Source organism: Thermobia domestica, chromosome 7 (assembly GCF_964235325.1).
Source record: "Thermobia domestica chromosome 7, izTheDome1.hap1.1, whole genome shotgun sequence".
Taxonomy (NCBI): Eukaryota; Metazoa; Arthropoda; class Insecta; order Zygentoma; family Lepismatidae; genus Thermobia; species Thermobia domestica.
The window spans coordinates 274,904,013-274,924,593 of NC_137460.1; the positions used below are offsets into that span (position 1 = coordinate 274,904,013).

Consider the following 20,581-nt stretch of genomic DNA (forward strand, 5'->3'; position numbering starts at 1 on the left):
AAAATATGCTTTGTTTTCAGCTTTTGCATGATAAACAAAATAATAATTATTGGTAAACGCAGTTATTCTGAAACCACAAATAGAAGAGTGATGATAATTAAAGATTTTCTAAACTTACTTATTAGCGAAAACTTTATTCAAACTCTGTTACATTGCATTATACGTATTTTACACATACTACAAAAATAAGTACATAAGTAAAATGTTTATTAAAAGTAATCGTCAAATGGAAAGCATTAAGATATGCATAAAATGTCTGTGTTACTATTACTCTTTTTTAAATCTAAGTTAATAGTGATAAATGTGATGTGCCTTAAGCAAAAACCAGTGTATACATACGATTTCGATTTCGTAAAGAGATGGTCTCCATGCATTGGCTGTTTTCGCTTCATAATTAGGAAGAATCAGGGAATCACCGAAGTTCATCTCGTAAAAATATTATTTATTTAAAAATTTAAAAAAAAATAAAAATAATGCATTGAAATAGGTAAAGTTTATTCCTTCAATAGGAGTGCATTTCGGCAAAATTCCTTAAGTTCCGATGCTGGATTCCTTAAGTTCCGATTCTCCAGTATCCCTTTCTTCTTCCATCCCTCTTTTCACCGCATTTGTGGGGTTGCAAAGTCTCAACACCCACTGTGTCTCCTGTCTCTCACCCTTTCTCGCAATACTGTGGCTAATGTGGAGCAGATGTCAGGCAATGTAAGAACAAAGAAGCTAATCTTGGGAACAAGATTTCTTTTAAAAAGGAAAATAATACAAATCTGTATTTCTTAATTTTTTTTTATTTAAAATATGACATGGATAACTTGTAAAGAACAGATTTCTCTGCTCCAAGGGCCTCTACATTTTGCTAGAATTGAGTATATAATATATAAGAAGACTATATATGTTGAACAGCAATCTTCTAATCACTGAGTGAAAGGACAGCGTTTAGAACTGTAGCAACTAAGTGTTCACGTGAACTTGACAAGCAGCTGTCAAATATTTCAAATGAGGGTTCTGGGTGGCCAATTAGTTATCGGGGGTGTTTTCCACAAGTTCCCGCGGAGAATGACTTATTTATGGCACTAGCCACAACACTTAGAAGGCGGCATCCATTATTTACAAACTGCACTTCTATTGAAGAAATAAATAAAGAATACCGTGGATCAAATTATGTGCTTCCAACTCCACAGTATATTTTGTATCAAAAATATTTAACTGATTTACAGTAAAGAAGACTGTGATAGAAGAGATTGTGATAACGTTTATGTAATAAATATATAAATATATATAAAATAAAATATTGAAATACCTCAATACATTAAAGTGTTCATTAATACATTTTATAAATGTTACATTGTAGGTTCATCATGTTCGTTACTTCACTTTATATTTGTGCGATAGTTTGTGTAAATGTTACTTTTTTATGTATTTTATGGTATAGAACACTTCATAGTTTGTAAAATTATAAGAGAAATAACTTTTTTGTAAAAATAAATAAAATAAAGTGTATGATATTTTCAATCTTAAAATGTAGCGTTATTTATTTATTTAGTTAACGAAATGAAATCTTTCAGTTTAACGTCCCACGATTATTCCCTTTAGGCTAAGGGAGATAATAATTAAGGCAAGTGAGTGATGATGGAATGAAAGCGTGAGAGAAAATGGGAGTAACCCGCGAGAAAACCCTCGAGCATGATGTTGTGCACCACCACAACATACTTGGCTGAGGATCTCATGGACCTCTCGTACCAGAACCACTGAGCCACCATGCATCCTTACTTACATAATAATACTTATTTTGTAGCATGGAATAACTCGAAATTTAACCCCTTTAAATCCCGAGGTTTTTAAGGAAATTTTAGTTTCAATTAAGTAGCTACTGCTTCAGAACTATTTATCCAAAATTCTTCGTTCGTACGTCATTTTCTTCCGAATAAAACCCAGCTTTCAGATGGTATGATACCCCGGCTCCCATGATGTATGTGGGAAGGGAAATCCGGGGAAAATCCCTTTTTGCAAGTTTGGGTCCCCCTACAACAGCTCCCGATTAATTTTCGCGCCGCTGATCAACAATGCATCACTCCATTCTAAAAGTTTATGGTAAGCACCATTGCTGTAGTGTTACGAAGAAAAGATAAAGTCCCAAAGCTTTTGCAATTTGGGAAATTTCGTAGGAGATAAAACATACATATTGGACTGTAAAACGCACTTACCTTAGACGCCTTTCTTGTATTTAGAAGTGAATTTCAATTAAAAGTTCATAGCTCCACTACTGTGGTCGTAGTCGGGTCAAGACATCTCTGAGATACTGGTATGTGAACTACCCAAATATCTATGTTTAAGAATCCTTCAGTAGTTTGACACCAATTTTTAGAGAGGTAGGTACAGCCGATCAAGTACTCCCAAACAGACTCTAAAAATGATTGTGCAAGTACTGGAGGTTCTGAAGGGTGGATATTTCGATAGTGCACATAACAGTTCCTCAGCGATGTTTTCATCCGACTACGGTCGGTGCTATAGTAGTAGGACTATGCACCTTTAAAATTCCTTTTTTACGTTTTCGGTACCCAATAACTACGAAACTATGCACTTCTGACCACGGGTTCATATGAACATTTTTTTTTTCTTATTTAGATGTAAGGAATATATTTCCAAAATATTGTGACACTCTGTATTGTTGCACAGCCATGGGACCAAATTGATGTCTGTAGTGTCGATTGGGCGACCTTGCTGTTTATGACAATGGCAGGAGATTGAAAATTGTTATCTCGCTAGTGTTCAGCTGTACAAATGAGACCTAAAAATTTTCCGCAGAAACTAACTTAAAATATATATTGCATTACATTTTATTAAAAAACGATTAAAACAACAGCTTGAGCCTAATTTGGTCACTTGGCAGCTAATATGTTGGTTTGAGGTATAACGTTTCTTTTGAATACTGAAGTTGTACGAGAGTTGGGTCTATAACCTAATATGGAATATGTGCTCTTGCCACCAATAGAGTCCTTGTCTCCAACAGCGAAGGCGTGCAAACTGACCCAGATCTCATTGGTAGTTAACTTGTTAGTCATGTAGCAAATCTACTCAGATAGAAGAAATCAAGGATGTTATAAAATAGAGGATCTGCCCATACGACAAAATCGTAAAGCCGTACGTCACAGCTTCGCCACACCTACTCTGCCCACTCCGCGCCACTAACATCGCAATGTTTCGAGCCAACAATCATGGCGAAAATGAGAGTAGCCAATCAGACGTGCCGGATCGGACGATGCTCGGTTGTTTTTCGGCTTCATTGAGTTCATATTATGAAGATACGTATGGGCAGATCCTCTATTTTATAACATCCTTGGAAGAAATAGTAGGAGTTCAACTGTTTTTACTAGTCTCTTTAGTTCCTAATTTAATATACAAAATTGATAATCATAATCACTATGTTTGTGACTTCGTAACTCTTGTACCAACCAACCGATTTCGATCAAATTTTCAGCATAGTTTAGGTTCTGGCCTGGGATGCTTTTTTTTTTAAATATATATATATATATATATATATATATATATATATATATAATATTAAATTAAATAAAAAAAATAAAAGTGACTCTCTGTGGCTTAACTCTTGAACTCTTGAACCACCCGACCGATCTCGATCAATTTTTCTACATAAATGAGGTTCAGGCCGTTTTTTTTTTTTTTTTTTTTTTTTAATCGTTTCATTTTGACGTTGAAACTTAGAGTAGAGGGAGGTATTTAAAAATGATTAAAAATGACCGATATTAGTGTCGAATCCATAGTTTTCGGGCTTGCTGAGATCATGAGTGACACTTCCGATGCCGTTTAAATCTAAATTCAGCCCCGTAACGTGGGAGAGGAAAGACACACAAAAATTATCGGAAATGACCGACATTAGTGTCAAATCCATAGTTTTTGGCGTCGCTGACACGAACAATCATACTTCCGATGCCGTTTAAATCCAATTTCAGCCTTTTATGTTCAAAATGAAACGTATTCTTGTGCGAAGAACGGGCAGTCTGCCAGTGCAGTGTATTTTCTAGTTTCATGTGTAGTTGTTTGATTTATTACTGTTTACTTTTTGTGTTAGTAATAGACGCGTCCTCAAAGTTTTAGACGTAAGGTTTTTTTCCCCCCTGTCTTTCATAGAATCGTTCAAATTGACTTGAAAATTTCACTGGATTTTCCTTCTCAATATAAGTTAAACAGATTCTTCTAAATCTTTTGTTATATACTGGTGGAACAGTGTTGAAATTTAGTTGATATCAGCTGCATTTTGGTTAAACGACTGTTGATTCTTTTTCATTCTGTTTCCTGTATTCATTTAAAAGTCATCCCATAAAGGAAGTACTAAGCAATTTCAAATACAGGTTAGTATAATATCTATTCATTTTCTGGTCTTAAGCGTTTATGTTTCCCGGGTTTGATTTAGGATTAAGTTTGGGTTTTATGATTTTTTTTTTCTATCAAAAGATCCAATATATTTCAATCAAAAATTTTCTTGTAGGCCTTATATCTGAAGAACTACATACAATGTAGCCAAACCCAAAGCATCACTTAATTCAGTATGATGTGCTTATTCCATAGAAGATACACATAGAATTTTGTGGCCCGTGATGCAAAAACTAATTATCGGCCAAGATTGCAATTTTTAGTTTTCCTAAAATTCTTGTTTTATTATTATTATTATTATTATTATTATTATTATTATTATTATTATTATTATTATTATCGTTATTATTATTATTATCGTTATTTATCGTTAAAATGACACTTGCCAGTTATCCATGTCGAGAATTTACTTCTATATCTTTTTAGAAATTAAATAGCAATTTTATATCAGAAATAATAAAAAGGACCAGGTATTGCGGGTTATAAGGTGGCATTTTAAATAATAATAATAAAACTTTGTATTGAGTTCTTCCGCGTTATATAGTAGTGATGTATTCACCGGCATTGTATAGGAAGTGTTCTGAAAGTAAAAATGTTCAAAGGGACAGTGTAAATTATCAACTGGGATAACAACTTAAAGAGGTCTAATTTGACACATGATTACAAATAATCATTTGGACTAATCTTGGTATACGTTCTATCATACTTGGAATATATTTCACGTAGAATCCTTTATTTTACAGATTAGCCCCACGTAGCGTAGTCGCTAACTCTCTAGCCTTCGATGCGAGCGGTCCCAGGTTCGATTCCCGGTGGGGTCACTCGGTCGAAAAAGTGTAAAAAGCTTTTTCAGGTCAGCCATCCTGAAAGAGGTTTTCCTCATTCACACCGGGCAAATGCCGGGGTAGTACCTAACTTATAGGTCCCAGACCGCTTCCTTCCTTCCCTTTCCCCAGATAGTGTGCTCGCCGAGGGACGTCATCCCTTAAACGTGCCGGCTAGCATAATCATAAACGCCGAAAACTTAGAAATCTAATCCTAAAAATCCTTTATTTTACAGAAACATAGGCAGAAGTACAGAGAAGTTATTGTATACGTATTCGAATTAGTGCTTTGTGTAAAACAGCTATTGAAAGTATACCAGAAGATTGTATCGCGAGAAAAATGAAATAATAAGGTATTAATTTGTGAATACTTACAACAAGCTAATAAGCAATAGAAAATTTATTGAATGCATAACGTTATTCATAAGAGGAAGATTGGAATGCCAAGAAAAGTTCCATATCAGTAATTGTTTGAAGGTTTAGTGTTTATTTAAAGAAAAAAAAAAAAAAAAACCAGTGCAGCTTTTGTTCCCGATAGTATAAATTTGTACATATTTTTATTACTACAAGAAACTTCTTTGTTTTGCACCTCTTAGCAACGAGTGCTATGTAATGTGATAAATTTGCTGTTGATATTTTAAGAAAGTGCTGCAGAAGAAGATGGGAGTTCTGATCGAAAATTTCGGCTATTACTATATGACAAACATATACCAAGATTAATCCAAGTTAATATCAAATACGATATTTCAAGATGATACGAATAGAGCATACAACAGAGTATAAACTTCTCAAGCACATAGAAAAAGAAAAAGAAGAAGAACCAGAAGGAAAACTTATAGACAACTGTGAACGTGCACTGAATAACGGAGTTACGTTACTTTGTTCCAAGAGTTGGATGGTACAGTTCTGGTCACAAAAAAGTGGGACTGCCTTCCGAAAAAATTCACACTAGCTTCCAGCAACACAGTCGGGGATGAAGATTGAATGATAACATTGCAGTACGTATATGATAATTTCGTTGTAAGCAAGCAAGATAGCTACAATATAGAAATTTATGGTAAAGTTGCAAATATGATACAAAGTAAGTTATGGAAGTAGGGAAAATATCTTAACTACAGACTACAGTAATTAACCATCGGCTTCATGCGATTTGCTAATTCTTTCACTACCAATTCAAGTGCCTCCAAAACCTACTTTTGTCCAGTTGTTATCCTTATAACCGAAACTAAGGAGTAATTTATGAAAACTCATTGAAGTCAGTAGGGTGAAAGCAAAAATGTTTGAAAACATTGCTCTTTTCTGGTATAATATGTTTCATCTGACCCCTCTTTCGCATAGGAAGTTGAGAACGAACTGTATTTCAAAAAACAAAGTTAAATCACATTACCTGCAATGTCAGTATTACAATTTATCAGAAAATAAATCAAAACTTGAGTAAATTTTGCTGCGAGTTACTTTTCATTCATTTTTAAAGCTGGGTCCTTACAAAAATATTTTTGTAGGGAAAGCACACAAAGACTTTTGTAATTTCTATAAAATTGCTTCAGCAAGTAACTGTGTAATTAGTATTCAAAATAAACATATAAACCCGATGAGAAAAATCATTAAAATTATGGATCTTTACAAAACATGATTTATTTGTTACTTCTATCTCTGATGCGTGAGGTCCCTGGACTTTGTGGTGGACAAACACCATGAGCGTGGGGGTTTTCGGAGTTCTCTCGTTTCCTCCCACTTCCTTTATTCTACCATTATCTTCCATCTCGTTATCACCGTATTCTTTAGCCCTGGTACATACGCGTGGAACGTTAATCAAACGTGTTCCTCTGTTTTTAAATGAAGACCCTAAAAAGATATTCTAAGCTAAATTCCAGGAAGAAAGAATTCAAACGCAAGAATAATGTTGACGTTCCATTATGTTAAAATAACCATTAAGCATTTTAAACTTATAATATCCGACGAATAGAAGAAAGGATTCTCATAACAGCATTTGTTATTAAAAGTTCAGTAGCTTATATATATTGTAGTGTACCACATCAGGTTCCTACTGATCTGGAAAGTCAGGGAAAATAATGCAAGTCAAGGAAAAAGACTGGAAACCAGGAAAGTCAGGAAAATTTTATAAAATATATTTTTCTAACATTAATTGTACACCAATTTCAACCTGGTAACCATACCTATTTTTATGGGAGGTAAAATGGACGTATGAGCAGTAGGTTACTATTTGTCTCTATAGATTAAATGTTCTCATTTATAAATATTCACCATTATTTATTCCTTATTTATATGTCAACGTCATCCGACACCTGTCATGAAAGTCAGGGAATTTTCTGCCAAAGGTCAGGAAAAGTCAGGGAAATAGATTCCTCTAGATCAGTAGGAACCCTGCACGTGCTTCTGTTCCGCTTCTTACGCCATGTCACATGCTCCTGTTTGTAAACATCACCACATGTATTTATGTCCACCACATGGGATTACTACAAGAAGCAGAAGACGGACCACCAACACGTCCTACAAGTCACATGGCGACATGGCAACAGTAGCGCCACCACCGCCGGAACGCTCAAATATATTGGACAGGCACCAGTCTTCGATTCGTCTCCCTCCTCTTGCTTGCCTGAAGCACTAGGAGAACCGTACCTAAAGGCTACTAGTTTGCTGCGGGACTCTTGGCTATTCCTTTCCTCCTGGTTTAGCCTGCTTCGGGGCTCTGTAGAGATCGTGTCCATGATGGGGGGCCGCGGTGGCTCAGTGGTAGAGCGTTCACCTCTGGTGCTTGGGGTACCGGGTTCGATCCCAGCCTCCGCGAAGTGAACTTTGTGGTGGACAAACACCGTGTGCGTGGGTTTTCTCGGGGTTCTCCCGTTTCCTCCCACTTACTTCATTCCACCATTTCATTCATCACCGTCTCCTTTAGCCTAACCGGCATAACCGTGGGACGTAAAACTTAAACATTTCATTTCATTTTTTTTACGTGTCCATGACCGCATAGTCTTGAGCTACCTAATTTCTACTTTAATAGAGAAGTGTACTAAAGTATTTCTGTAAATATTGTTGTTGTTGGAGGATTTTTATAAATAAACCGGCAGTGGGAGTCGATTCCGGACTCTAATTTCATTAACCTAGCTCTGCCTACTAGAAAGTTTGCAATATTTTTGTACCTTCAGGTTAGGGAAATGAAACTAAATGTATAAGCTCATTATTTTAAAATAAACGAATACATATCCCAGCATTCGTTGAAATTTCACGTTTAGGGGGGAAAAGGAGTAATATGAAATAACTTGGCATAGGGCCACCGATATGTTGCCAGCTTAGGTAAGTCCGTACCAAGGCAACTAAAAGCCGTAATAGAAGCTAAAGAGGACTACACAAGATGCAAATTTTGATTGAAGTCAGAAAACTCTTTATAGAGCTATATACTGGCATCCATTTCTCCTGTAACTTAACTTCAGTTGAGACTTAAAATTTCCCAGCGTACTTGTACAACATATGACGATTATTTACATTGGATGCAATGTTTCTCGTGGGCAAGTGGTTAGAGTTCTCGCTTTCAAAGCAGTTGATCTAGGTTCGATCCCCAGTTTTTGTTACTAACGAGTAACATTTGGTTCAAAATCATTGACTTTTAGTGTGGAATATTGGAAATGACGACATGCCAGTAAGGAGAGTAACCATCTGTCAGTGTTGCTTAGAGAAGACATAGAAATCTATACCATCAACTAAAATAGATACAAAGAAAAGAAAATAAGAAACGCAAATGCTTCCTTTCGGAGATATAGACTCCCGAAAACATGAAAAAATGAACTTTAAAGCTCTATAGCTCCAAATAATGGGACCTACAGTAGTTGGGTTAAGACCACGTGGAAACTAATGTGTGCGCTATCCAAAAATACATGTTTGAGAATCCTAAGGTACTCGTGCAACATTTTTTATAGAAGGATTTTATTTAAGGGTATATAATTTGAAGTACTCATCAACTACCTCTATAAAAATTGTCGCGGAAGTACCGCAGGATTGTAGAACGATATTTGGTTAGGGTATATAGTAGTTCCTAAGTGAAATATTTACCCGACTACGGAAGGTTCCATAACTTTAAAGTTATGGACTCTTAAAATTCATTTTTTCTTGTTTTTGGCAGCCTTTAACTCCAAAAGGAAGCATTTGTGCACTCAGGGTCTATAGATTTTATCTTGTCTTGGTGTCTGGAATCAGCTCCCAAACGCTGTCAGGGTTGTTTTGAAACACACTGTATAAGAATTGTCCGGTATAACTTTGGTTAAAATCCATTGTAATGTAACTTGGCGTGAAGGGCAGTGTTGTTAATAAACTCAAAACATTTTGTTGAAATTGTTGTAGATGTTTTAGCGGGGTTCATATTAGCAGAAGTCAAAGAAAGGTAATGGAAAGTTAGGGAAATAAAAGCGTGTCAGGGAAATGCTTGGAAGTACGCCAGAGGTCGCGGAAATAGCTATATGTCACAGGAGAGTTAGGAGAAATGCATAAAAGCATCGGGACATCCTGTTACTCAAACGATGTTAACAAGCATTATAGCTGCTTACGAAAGATATGAAGAACATTTCAAAGAATCAGTGCAGATTCCAAACGAAACTACATATTTAAAAGAAAGAAGAAATAAACTTTAAAATGATAATGCAAACCACGCTCAGGAATTCTAACTACCATTCTACTTACAGATTTCTCTCATTCCTGAATTTTTATTTATTTATTTATTTAACAATCTCCAGATACAGCTCAGAGGCCATTTTACACTGGATATTCAACAACAATAATAACAATGGAAAGGATTTGGGAAGGTATCGGCCAGGGCCTGTTTAGTAGGTACCATCCCGGCATTTGCCTGGTAGGACTGAGGGAAACCCTGGAAAACCTCAGTCAGGATGGTCGGCAGCGGGATTCGAACCCACGACCTCCCGAATGCGAAGCCAACGCTCTACCGCTTGAGCTACTTCGCTCGGTAAGCTTCCAATTTTTCGATTTTCTTTTAAGCTTCCAATTTTTCGATATTTATGAAGTAAAATGCAGTTGCCAAGAGAGGCAAAACGAAATTAAAAATTCGAGTAAAATAGCAAATTAGAGATTGAAAAGCGGAAAATCCAGTGTCAACTTTATCGAAATATGTAAAAGAAAGGCAACATACGGAAGAAGATTCAAAAATTTTATTAGAAGCTAGAAATGAAATAGAGAGACTGGTTTTTGAAACATTAAAAAAAGAAAAGAAAAGAAATTTAAACAATGGATGGTTGTGACGAATGGGAGGCGGTAATTACAAAATTTTTACAGCGTTAGCATAACAATAAAAATAAAAATGATTTGGTAACCTTCAAATTGAGAATAAGGAAGGTACACAAATTGACTCCGCTATATTTTAGGTCGCATCATCTTCGTCCGTTGATCGTTGTCGTATTTGATAACGTGTTTTCGTACAACTCAGCTCTTTCCTTGGCAAATCCTTTGCATTTTTATTCCTTGATGTTTCTATTCTTTTTCTTCCTGTTTTCAATTTTTCGTGACCAAGACTCCAGGGGAGAGTCGAAAACTTAGAAGCTTAAAAGAAATTCAGGAATTACAGAAATCTGTAAGAATTAGAATGATATATAAAACTAAAATTATCACAGAAGATAGAGAAACTTGAAAAACAGCTAATGTTTTGAAACTTCAAAGAAAAAGAAATTAAATCAAAAATTTAAATGCTACAGAAAAACATGTTAAATTTGTTGATTGTTGATAATCAGAGATAGACCAAATTATCATATATGTTTAATTGTTTATGTTTGAATGTATTCAAAATCGTGAGATATGGTGTTAGTGTATAATTGTTGTTGGGTACTAAAGTACAGGGTGTTTCAAAATTAATATCGTGGTTATAAGGCTTTGTACTGTTTATTGCAATTAACTTACAATTGTAAATAATATCTCAAATAAAAGAGCAACTCAAACGTTTTTGTATGCACGTATGTGGATGACTGTTTCCTTTATCTGCCATTAGAAAGCTCTTTCAGCAAAGATGGCGACTAGTGAGCAGAAATATGTTTGTGTTTTACATTTTGCAAAGGCTGAATGTGTAGTTACAGTGCAACCGTCTATATGGAGAATTTTAAGGAGACGCTTACAACTACATCCTTGTTGTTTGCAGTTACTACAAGCTCTAAAACCTACAGACTCTGGCTTACATGTCAATTTAGAACATGAAACGTTGCTGCATGACAATGTTCATTTTGTGGATCGTGTCATCTTCAATGATGAATCGAACATTTCGCCTAACGAAGTGGCAGTGCGAACACTTATAATGTTCTCATCTTGTGGGTCAGACAATCTTTACAAGATGGCACAGTTGCAACAAGACGCCACTAAATTGAATATGTTTTGTGCCGTATCTGGACGGAAAGTTTATGGGTATTTCTCGCCTATCGACTCGATGTGTCTGTGTGACGAATGGTACTCACATTGAACACTTGTAGCAAAAGCTGTTTGAGTTGCTCTTTCATTTGGTGTATTATTTATAACTGGACGGAAAGTTTATGGGTATTTCTCGCCTATTGACTCGATGTGTCTGTGTGACGAATGGTACTCACATTGAACACCTGTAGCAAAAGCTGTTTGAGTTGCTCTTTCATTTGATGTATTATTTATAACTGGACGGAAAGTTTATGGGTATTTCTCGCCTATTGACTCGATGTGTCTGTGTGACGAGTGGTACTCACATTGAACACTTGTAGCAAAAGCTGTTTGAGTTGCTCTTTCATTTGGTGTATTATTTATAACTGGACGGAAAGTTTATGGGTATTTCTCGCCTATTGACTCGATGTGTCTGTGTGACGAGTGGTACTCACATTGAACACTTGTAGCAAAAGCTGTTTGAGTTGCTCTTTCATTTGGTGTATTATTTATAATTGTACGTTAAATGAAATAAACAACACAAAGGCTTCAAACCCCGATACTCACTTTGATACACCATGTATTATTTACAGTAAACAGTTAAAATTATACTGTTTTATTCTTATTAAAAAAAAAAAAAAAAAAAAAAAATTGAAAGAAATATTTTCTAAACGTAACGATAAATGGTTGCGTTCACGGTGTCGCGGAATAGGAAAGATTTACTTAGTAATGGAAAGTGAAAGAAACCATGCTTAAAAATAAAATTAAATAACGAATTTTTGTTGACAGCATTTCAAGGCCTAGATATTGAAAGAATTCTTGTGGAGGTGGAATGTATCCGATCTAAATATTTAAATGTTGCTTGCTCTCAGCGAAAACTCTATATTTAGTGTGATTAAAAAAAAAAAAAAAAAAAAAAAAAAAAAAAAATCTAGCAATTTAGACTAATGAGCGAAGTGACTACATTTTGAAAATTGAATGAAATCTTTCAGTTTGACGTCCCTCGATTATGCTCTTTAGGCTAATCACAAGCAAGTGAATGATGATGCAAGAATTGGTAAAATGAGAAAGTGGGAGAATCTTAGAAAATCCATGGACACCATGTTGTCCATCACAAACTTACTTGGCCGGGGTTTGACCCAGGGACCCCACGCACCAGAAGTAAACGCTCTACCGCTGAGCCACTGTGCCTTCACAACTTTGGTCACTAAATGAGCTAATATAGGATCACTGTTTACCGAGTAACGATAAATCGATGTCCCACAGCGAATGGTGTAATACCCAATATCCGTGGCTCGGTTAAGTTACTGGATTTTAACACAGTGTGATATACATTTGCTTTGGCAACTTCCTAATCATCATTCCTTTGGATGCAAATCGTTCAAAAAGACTAGTAAAAGGAGGTTTTACGAAATGTTCTTATAAAAAATATGATTTTTGAAATTATTCGATTTCATACAATATTACGTATATTTTAAGTTTTTCGTAATGTTATTAAAAAATATTTATTATAACTTTGTTAAGTTTGTGTGTTCCTTTGTTGTAATTTATGTTTTTTGTTGTTGCCCATCAGAAGTTCAGTCACGTCCATCTCAAAACATACACGTACTCGAAATAGTATAAATGCTGTCAACAGAATGCCCTCAGGGTAAGTAGATTTCATTCAGGAGTAAATTTGTTTAGTCTTTGCATGCTTTCTGCCTGTTCATAAGAATTCACGATTGATACACACTCGATTTCTTTCCTTTTTTTTCTTCGTAAACCATATAGCTGGCAAGTTAAATTTACGAAAATGCATGGACAGATCTATGTTGCTATATTTTCTCCTCTTAAATCGATTTTTTATTCGTGAGTTGCATGAACTATGTTCTTCCTTTCTTTCCATCATTTTGCTTCTATATTTTATTTTACTCAGCCATCTCGTTTCCTTTTAATTTCGTCTTTTTTTTTTTTTTTTTTTTTTTTTTTCAAATTTCTCGTGGAACTTTCACAAGGTCTGAGGCTTGTTTCGGTAGACCCTTGACTTCAAAAAATTCTTGTTAAAAAAAGAAGTGTGGAGATGGCAAATCGGGCGACCTTGCGGGCCAATTTAAATAGCCGAAACGAGAGATTAAATCATCGGGAAACGCTTGCTTCAGATTGTCCGTTGTTGCTCCAGCATTGTGCGCGGTCGCACCGTCTTGCTGGAGACACGGGTTTCTCAAATCCAATTCGTCAGTTAGTGGCAGCAAGAAGTCACTGATCATGGTTCTGTAACATGGTGACAGGCATAGTGTTCGCAATGGCGTCTTCAAAGAAAATGGGGTCTGCGACTTTTTTTCCCCGTAAACACCGCACCAAACAGTGACTTTGAGAGGATGTAATGGCTTTTCGTGAATTAGACGCGGATTAGCAGTGACCGTTGATAGTGATGTGTTAGATGGTAGTCTGTAGTACGTCAGGCGGTAAAGGACGAAAGCGTATGTTGAATCGAGCGGACAATGATAGTGCTAACTGGTAGACATTTTAAGTTTCCAAGAAGCCAAATTGTGGGTGCGCATTTAGTTGACGCAAATATATTTAGGGCGCCCACTTTGTTAGATGTGTCGAGAGAAACAGCGTCGAAGCGACGATAGCCTACAGAACATGTGAAAAAACATCATCGTCTAGTAGGTAGCGCGCGTCTTCGGTTCACATGGTCTCGCATTCGATTCCTAGCGGAAGAGCATTGAAATTTGAATGCATTGTAGTGGTTCGGATTCTACTTTAATCTACGTGTCATACAGTCTAGGAGTTGAAAAAAACACTAAACTTCAAAAAAAAAGAAATCAAAAGATCGGCGAATAGTAATAGAAGAGGAAAACCTTAGTGACGGGGACTGTGGAGTGAATGTGGAAAAAGTGACTTCATAACTTAATCTTCACCTGGAACAGTCTATTTCAACAATCACTGTTATACGCGAATGGCACAACCTCAACATCCACGGTCGGCCGGGTTACAGTTTCCAGACACCTCTGACAATTCTTTAACGTCAAGAAAATGGTGCAGAGGAAATGCAAAGTGGGACACTGATAACACAGCCACACACAGAAAATATCAAAAGTTCTGTGCACTGGACCCCAGGATTGGATTCGATGTATTTTGTTACATAAAATCCAAATTTCGAAACCCCAGGGTTGGATTCGGTGTATTTTGTTACATAGAATCCAAATTTCGAAACCCTAGGGTTGGATTCGATGTGTTTGGTTACACAGAACCCACATTTTGAAACCCTAGGGTTGGATTCGATGTTTTTGGTTACACAGAACCCACATTTTGAAACCCTAGGGTTGGATTCTATGTATTTCGTTACACAGAACACAAATTTTAAAATCTCGGGACGATTGACCATGCCAATTCTTTTCTGTGAGAGTAACACTTGAGCAATTTTGGATAGGGAAAATACATGTAGCACTGCAATAAAAAAAAGGAAAGGGGGAGAAAAGAAAGAAAAAAGTTTTGTGCAGCAGAGCCCAGAATATGGACTCGATGCATTTTGCTACACAGAGTCAACATTTCAAAACCACAGGATGATAGACCGTGTCAATTTTGTTTTATGAAAGAAATATTTTGGCGATTTTGGATAGAGAGGATACATATTTTTCGCCCATTCAATCGTCCTCTAGTTTTGAAATTTGGATTCTGTGTAACAAAACACACCGAATCCAACCCTGGAGTTTTGAAATTTGGATTCTGTGTAACACACCGAATCCAACCCTGGGGTTTCGAAATTTGGATTCTGTGTAACAAAACACACCGAATCCAACCCTGGGGTTTCGAAATTTGGATTCTGTGTAACAAAACACACCGAATCCAACCCTGGGGTTTCGAAATTTGGATTCTCTGTAACAAAACACACCGAATCCAACCCTGGGGTCCGCTGCACGGAACTTTTATTTGCGTGTGTGTGTGACTGTGTAATTGGAAGCGCGTAATATGGTTCAATGGGTCCTTTTTCATCTTATCTCCAACAAAAGGCAGTGACACCGAAAGAAGTCATGCTCCGAACTGTCTCTTTGCTGTTGTTAATCATGTTAGCACCTCCTTAATGCTATGGACCACAATTTTCTGTTATTCGGTGAGACCTGTGATTAATCTTACGGCATCAGCTGAGCTAAAATAACTCTCGTGGCTTTTCCAATCCGCGAATCTCAATATTATTGAAAGTAAGTGGCCATTTGTGAAGCTCAGGCTCAGCTGAAAGCCATTCATGGCTTGCATCTGATGACGAATCAGAGTTGTTCTGGAAGCTAACAGTAGTCCCACAACGTCCTAATTATAATTAGGTAAGTTGCATTTACTTCGTGTTTTCCTATTATTTTAATAATGGTCTGGTATAGCAAATGCATTAACCTATTTGTACATAAACTTCTAGTATACCTGTTGAAGTGTACTCGGTCTGTTGAGCATGTGGGTGAAAGCATAACACATTAAAGATCGCTTAATCACGGTCTAATGTTTCTGGAGTGTATATTACCCAATATTTTTACTGTAATATTAAATTAGAAGATTCTTAATTGTTTCATAAACAAAAAGATTCATCAATTTCGTGCTTGCAGTTACTTCCAAACGGGTCTAATATCAGCAATTTTAAATTAATGATTTTGTAATTTCTGTTTCCTGTCGTCTCATATATGAAACACTTCATTACGTCATAACCCCTAACTCTATCACGTTGTTATAATTAATAATATACATTGCACCTTCCACAGCATGTACAGAAAAGATTTTAGGAATTTTATTTTAAAACTTTTTAGAAACATGTGGGTTAAGCGTCCAAATACAGGTTTCGTTTACTCCGTTAACCCTCTATTCAAACCGGAAGTACGAATAATTAACAACTTCCGGTTTCAAAGTTAACTGTCACAGAGCCAAAATGGTAATATAGCGATAAGCTGTTTTGGAATAGTTTCCGTGTCTGAACAAAAGATAGTCCGCCTCATGCAGAGTCGTTTTGACGTATGATTAGCGTCATACTAAAGGCCTGACTAATACAGGAAATATATTTTAGTCGAATTCTTTAGTATTTCACTAATCACGCGTCAAGAACGACTCTGCATAAGGCCCAGCATGTTCACGCATATGTCTTTACTAAAACTGAAAGTGGTAGACATTTACTATTTGCGATTTTAATGTTGATTTCCATAGAGCAAAAACAGAGAGAGGGAGTAATAGCATTTTGAGTTCTACGAAGGCTCTCCAGAAACTAACACGTTTTGAAATAAAAAGAGTAACAGAATGAACAAACCAAATTGCATTATACATTTGAAAGGTACACTCTTACTCTATTTTTCCACATAATCGCCATGCAAATTAAGGCAGTTATCATACCGTAGCACAAGTTTTTCAATACCGTCGCTGTAGAAATTGCCGCCTGCGATTTTAACTACGGGCTTACGCCGGCATGCAGTTCGGGTCAGTATCAAAGCGTCGTGTAGCGAGCCATGTCTTCATCGCTGGGAAGAGGTGGTAGTCGTTCGGAGCCAGATCTGGGTTGTATGGTGGGTGATCGAACATCTCCCGTGAACTGAAGGTCTTCATCATGAACATTGGAACAGTCATTTTTAAAATAAATGCAGCATTGCCTCACTCTGTCTTCACTCATTACTCCACGTCTGTACTCTTCATACAGTTGGCGACCGGTTTCAATTGACTTGTGGTTTTTTGCCAACAAAACTTAATCACAGAAAGCACCTCACAAGAGGCATGATTTTTTGTTACAGAATCACGTTGTAACACGTCACAGAAAGCACAGTAAGAGTATCATATTCCTCATGCTACCACAGCTGGATTCGTACTGAGTGTGGCAACGTTCTGACACCAAGATGATGACTCTGCCCCGCTGCGATGGGCCGAAACGTCTATTACTTCCAGAACAGCTCTCATGTCTTTGATCCTATTACTGTATTGCAACAAGTAGCTATAGATGTAGTGTTTGAGATTTGATTTGGGTAATTCGCATAGTTTGGGACTCTACCGTAGTTTCAGGCTGTGAAAAGAAACTCACTTGTTATTGACAAGTGACGTCATATTTTTAGCGCCTCAGAAATTCGATTTTGTCAATTTTCTCGAAAACTACGCATGATAATCCCCCGCAAGCATGTCATCTTATTCATCTCCATGTCATGTATCAACTTTGCATGCTGTTTTGGTTAAGAACAAAAATTAAAATTTTAGAGATAATTGTAATTTTTGGCTCTGTCTTCTTAACTCGTATAGTGTAGTGTTCACTTGCTAGTGTCATAATGAAAAGCTTAGAAAGGGTACACTTAAGTGTCAATTTTATCTTAATAAGGGTCGTAAGTATCGTACAGCATCTGTAAGAGCCGTACACTGAAAATTCTTTAGATTCATGTTTTCTGTTGTAGAATAACATTATGATTGTGGTAAGTTGCATTTCATTATCTCCTTTCATTTGACACACAATCATAGTCAACGTCTTGCGAATAAAATCAGAAAAATAAACACACTGCTGAACCAGACTGCACTGTTCAGCAGTGTGTTTATTTTTCCTTTCACTTATGAATAACAAGGAAAAGAAAAATGGTGAATTTTGTGTTATTTTTAGTATGTCAGGCTCGTAAGTTTACAAGAAATGTGTTTTCCTCGGTTTACTCAAAAAAAAAAAAAAAAAACTGCATGTGAGGATTACATTTACCCATCCATGTCTTTATCCTTGTCTTTTTCTTTTTTAATGCTTATAATATTGTAAAACTGATTGGATGAAATTACTACTCAATGACGAACTAGTAGTTTCCGTTTTTTTTTCTTTCTTCAATATGAATTTATTGTGATCGGTCAGCAGGTAATTTCCATAAATTGTGCAAATATATGCAGCAATAGAATGAGATGTAAGAAACAGAAAAGCCGCTTGGCCTAGAAGGTACGATATTAAACAGTGTGTCTACTCAATTTGAAGACTGGCATTATTAGATAATATTGCAGAAGACAATTACCGTAATTGGCTGTTAATCTTCAATATATAACCATCTTTGTTGTATACAAACAATTGCACTTTCGTATAGTTTTTGAATTCGTTTCTGGAAGTCCTCTTGTCCGACAGAGTTGAGCTCTTTCCTCACAGTCCTTTGGATGTCCGAAATTGAATCAAAATGTTTCCCTTTTAACATGGAATGATTCATCACCAGTTATCATTTTTTTTGGTTCATTTTCGGCCAGTTGGACCTACACCTGACACGACGACCGGTCTTCTTTCTGCTCTGCTGTCAGACTGGGCCACAAGTCTGGAAAAAATCTTCCTTTTCTGTAGATCTTACCTTCACGATCTTCAGAACAGTATCCTTACCAATGTTGAAGTCCTCCGCAATTATTCTAAGGGACTGACAACAATTTCCAGCCAGCTTTTCCTACCTTTTTCAACATTTTCGTCAGTTCAAACAGTTACTGGACGCTGAGGTCTAAGGTCGTCTGTGACCGCCTCCCGACCCTCACGAAAACGACGATGTTCCTCGAGAAAGACGAGCATTGTTGTAAGCTGTTTGAATCATGTCTACTGTCTTCGTAGTGGTTTTGCCAAGTTCTGCACAAAACTTGATAACTACTCTTTCTCCACTTTACAATCCATAACGAACAAAGAAAATGCACTTCATTTAAATCACTGCAACTCAAAAAATTCGGAACATAAATTCGTGAATTCTTCACACAATGCACAGCACACTCGGTATTAAAAGCTACACACAATAACCGCTTGGTGGCTCCAGCAGTTATCTTACAGTGTTGCCAGTCTTGAAATTTATGAAACACACTGTATATTTTTAAAAAATAAACATCAATTTCTGTTTGTCTTCAAATTATTTCATTATACTTTGTAGTGTAGAATTACGTATCACTGTGTTTCAGCATGCAAGCATGTTAAGTAAACAACTTGTATAGACATAGTTACTTACAAAGACCAGGTGGGTTTGGGTTATTTAAAAAAATGCGGATCTTGAATTTCAGTGTCAGCGATAAGACCCTCGCAGTGCAGGTGGGCCCAGAGAAAAAGTGGTCTCCCGTAGAACAACCTCCAAACTATAAAACGAGTAAATACAAGCGATCGCAGCGAACTTCCAAGTAAGATTTTTTTTTTTTTATACTTAATAGTATTTTTTAATATAAAAACTTCCAGAAGTAAAGTAGCACTCTCGCTTGAGCTGCTAAATGGTTAGCAAGTTCTTAACAACAGTAATTTATAGAGTAGTCTTTGATCTTATTTCCCCAAGAACACAAGAACAGGTTTTCGCTATTGTGCTACGTTATAAGTATTCACGTGTAATTATTGACGTTCCCAGATTACAGAAATCAAGCAGTTCATTTTTTTATGATAAAAATTCCATTTTATTTCTGTAATGTTCAGCTAATAGCTACAGGTTGTTCTTTAACTTAGAGAATCAGCTCATCACCTTGTCATGATTTTCTCATTAGCTCTCCCTTCGACTTTTTCATAATATTGTTTAAACAGTTTCGCAAAGTAGGACTTAACCAAATACTAGAATAGAAGGTTATTGAGTGGCTTATATCTGATCGATTTTGAAAGCTATTCATTTATGAGAAACTTCGCCGTTGGCATTCTATTGGACCTCCAGCACTGTGGACTTGCCCAACATCGAAGTTTCCATTGGAACAAACTCCGGCGAAGCACGAACAAGGAAATTTGGTCCCACTCTTCTCTGCAAATGTCCCAGATACCAGCAAGATTGCGCAGACACTAATGTTGAAGATGTCTCTTTAACAGGTTAAAGCTCAGAAATCCATTGGACTGGCATCAAGTTCTTCGCAGACATGTCTGGAAACAGAGAGACGCGCATTGCTAATTCTTGTTTCATTTCCCGAAAAAAAAAAAAAAAAAAAAATCCAACAATATGAGTTGAAGTTTTGTCCATATGGATGCTCACGTGGTTGGCGTCCGCACCGAAGCATAAATGTCGTTATGTATTTCTGGAAGTATTTTGCGT

The 20,581-nt window shown here is 36.4% G+C and overlaps 1 protein-coding gene across 6 annotated transcripts in view; it reads left to right on the top strand.

The window, feature by feature from the left end:
- The window catches only part of LOC145690936 (uncharacterized), a 124,389-nt gene that overhangs the window by 64,430 nt on the left and 39,378 nt on the right, over positions 1 to 20,581 (top strand). For 3 of the 6 annotated variants that reach the window (XM_081766391.1, XM_081766390.1, XM_081766392.1), the window contains exons 3-4: positions 13,183 to 13,257; positions 19,587 to 19,700. The exons of 1 other annotated variant lie outside the window; for it this stretch is intronic. In XM_081766391.1, the coding sequence (XP_081622517.1) occupies positions 13,183 to 13,257; positions 19,587 to 19,700 (189 nt within the window). The remainder of the gene's footprint in view (positions 1 to 13,182; positions 13,258 to 19,586; positions 19,701 to 20,581) is intronic. 2 more of the 6 variants (XM_081766394.1, XM_081766393.1) reach the window with 2 other exon arrangements.